Source organism: Fulmarus glacialis, unplaced genomic scaffold (assembly GCF_000690835.1).
Source record: "Fulmarus glacialis isolate BGI_N327 unplaced genomic scaffold, ASM69083v1 C14018140, whole genome shotgun sequence".
Classification (NCBI taxonomy): Eukaryota; Metazoa; Chordata; class Aves; order Procellariiformes; family Procellariidae; genus Fulmarus; species Fulmarus glacialis.
The window spans coordinates 1-2,666 of NW_009242440.1; the positions used below are offsets into that span (position 1 = coordinate 1).

General features: G+C 40.7%; 1 protein-coding gene across 1 annotated transcript; it reads left to right on the top strand.

Moving 5' to 3' along the window:
- Positions 1-249: 249 nt before the first annotated feature.
- Positions 250-2,503, top strand: LOC104083013 (TPR and ankyrin repeat-containing protein 1-like; the record flags this gene model as incomplete). Its single annotated transcript, XM_009586336.1, has 2 exons — positions 250-1,696; positions 2,304-2,503. Coding segments are annotated over exons 1-2 (1,647 nt in total), but the record flags the coding sequence as incomplete, so codon positions are not given.
- Between the last annotated feature and the right edge of the window lie 163 nt (positions 2,504-2,666).

The window sequence follows — 2,666 nt, forward strand, 5'->3', positions numbered from 1 at the left end:
CGCGTCTTAGATAATATATGTATTTCCTACAATCGTGGTTTATCCTGCATCTTGAGGAAGAAGCTCAAGGGCCTAAACAAAGGACATCAGAACCACAATGTGACAACACAGAAGCGCATTCCACGTTGTTATGTTGAAGACCCAGAGGCGGAAAAATCAAAAGAACATACCATACCTGAGTATTTCCCTCCAGCCAGTGCAGCAGAATTGGAATACAATATAATTAAATTTCACAGCTTCAGTACTAACATGGCGCTTAACATTATAAATGATGTACATTCTTCTGTTGAATACCCTTTCCGAGTTGGGGAGTTGGAGTACGCAGTAATTGATCTCAATCCAAAGCCCATGGAACCAATCATTTTAATTGGGCGAAGTGGGACAGGGAAGACTACTTGCTGCTTGTATAGACTTTGGAAGAAATTCTATTCATACTGGGAAAAATCCACCTTAGCAAATGGTCCTCTGCTGGAGAGGCAAACATGGCAGCAAAGACAGTGCAGTGAAGCTGAAAAAGCTAGTTTAGAGAAGGAAGAGAGAGAACTAAAACAGGACAGTGATGATTCAAGTGAGGAGCAGGTGAGTGACGAGCAAGACGAGGACAGTGAGGATGAAAAGGTTCCTGCAGGCACAGCTGGTGCAGAAATGAATTCATGTGATGACCATGAAGAAGACCAAATGCATAGCGCAGAAGAATCAAACAGGCTGGAGCACCTGCACCAGATCTTCGTGACAAAAAATCCTGTCTTGTGCCAAGAAGTTCAGAAGAATTTCATTGAGCTTAGCAAGTCTTCCAAGGTAACCAGTCACTTCAAGGCTCTGGAGCCAAATGTTCACAAGCTACAAGACATTAAAGATGAGAATTTTCCGCTGTTTGTCACCTCCAAGCAGTTGTTGCTGTTACTGGATGCATCCATGCCTGACCCATTTTTTCCAAGAAACGAAGATGGAAGCCTTAAAAGAACCATTGTTGGTTGGAGTCCTCAGGAAGACTTGGTGGTACCAAACTGGCAAGATGAGGATGAAGAAGGTAATATTGAAGCAGAACATGGTGATGATGAAGGAGCTGCAGATGCATATTCTAGGGAAAGTGATCCACGGACTTTTGTGACTTACAATGTATTTGCAAATGAAATATGGCCAAAAATGATAAAAGGTAAAAGCTTGTACAATCCAGCACTGGTTTGGAAAGAAATAAAGTCATTTCTGAAAGGCTCTTTTGAGGCACTGAGTTGCTCTGGGGGTAAACTTACTGAGGAGCAGTACAAAAAGCTAGGCCGAAAGAGATCACCGAACTTCACAGAAGACAGGAGTGAAATCTATCACCTCTTTTGTCTTTATCAGCAGATACGATCGCAGAGAGGTTACTTCGATGAAGAAGATTTGCTGTATAATTTATCTCAAAGACTCTCAAAGCTCAGGGAGCTACCATGGTCCATCCATGAGTTCTATGGTGATGAGATACAGGATTTCACCCAAGCTGAGCTAGCACTGTTGATGAAATGCATCAATGACCCTAATGCCATGTTTCTAACTGGTGACACTGCCCAGAGCATAATGAAAGGAGTTGCTTTTCGTTTTAGTGATCTGAGGTCACTGTTTCATTACGCAAGCAAGAACTCCATGAACAAGAAGCAGCGTGTTAGAAAACCGAAAAGGATATATCAGTTATACCAGAACTACAGATCCCATTCAGGTAGAGTAACAAATTTATTTATGATCTGAGCCTGTGCTCTTCAGATGTCACTAATGATTGAAGTTTTCTACTGGCCAATTCAAAGCATCTTTAAGCGGCCTGTTTTCTAAGAGATCAGCTGGTCAGCTTTTTTTGACATGCAAATTCTGTATTTTTGACATCCCAACTGGAAAACCAAGAATGAATGTTTTTTAAATTGTCATTTTTTGAACACGCATGCTTACTGCATGTTTTGACTGTATTTGTTTGAAGGAAAACTCAACAAATAATCATACCCATTTCTGTTGTCCCATCCCCAAATCACCAGACTTTGCAGCATTGGTGTACTACTTCTCCTTTTCTTGTTTTTTTCTCATTTATGACCTTCATTTTGTAAGGACGCTGCTAAGCCTTTGTAGCATGCTTTCTGATCTTTACAGGCCCAAGAATGAGGTCCACTCAAAATGGCAGAAACATAAAGTGGACCTTACAGCTTCTCTCTTCTCTGACTAGTGTTTTTGTCATTATATTTCTTGATTTCAAAATTCTAACAAAATCTTTTAAAAGTATGTTTGCGAGAGTGTATGAGACAGACTGAAGTTTAAAATCTGTATTCTGCTTATTACAGGTATTCTCCGTTTAGCATCTGGAGTGGTTGATTTGCTTCAGCATTATTTCCCGGAATCTTTTGATCGGCTTCCTAAGGACTGCGGTCTCTTTGATGGACCAAAACCTACGGTCTTGGAGTCCTGCAGTGTCAGTGACCTAGCAATTCTGCTGAGGGGCAACAAAAGGAAAACACAACCCATTGAATTTGGAGCACATCAGGTTTGCTTTTCTTAGGTATACGGCTTTTTGCAGATTCTTCCAGTTCTGTTGCTAAATCATCATTTTATATGGACTGCCCACAACTTCCTTTTTTAAGCCCTTGTATCTCTCTGATGAATTATGCTTTTTAAACTTAGAAACCTTTATTGTGGTGGTTTCTGTT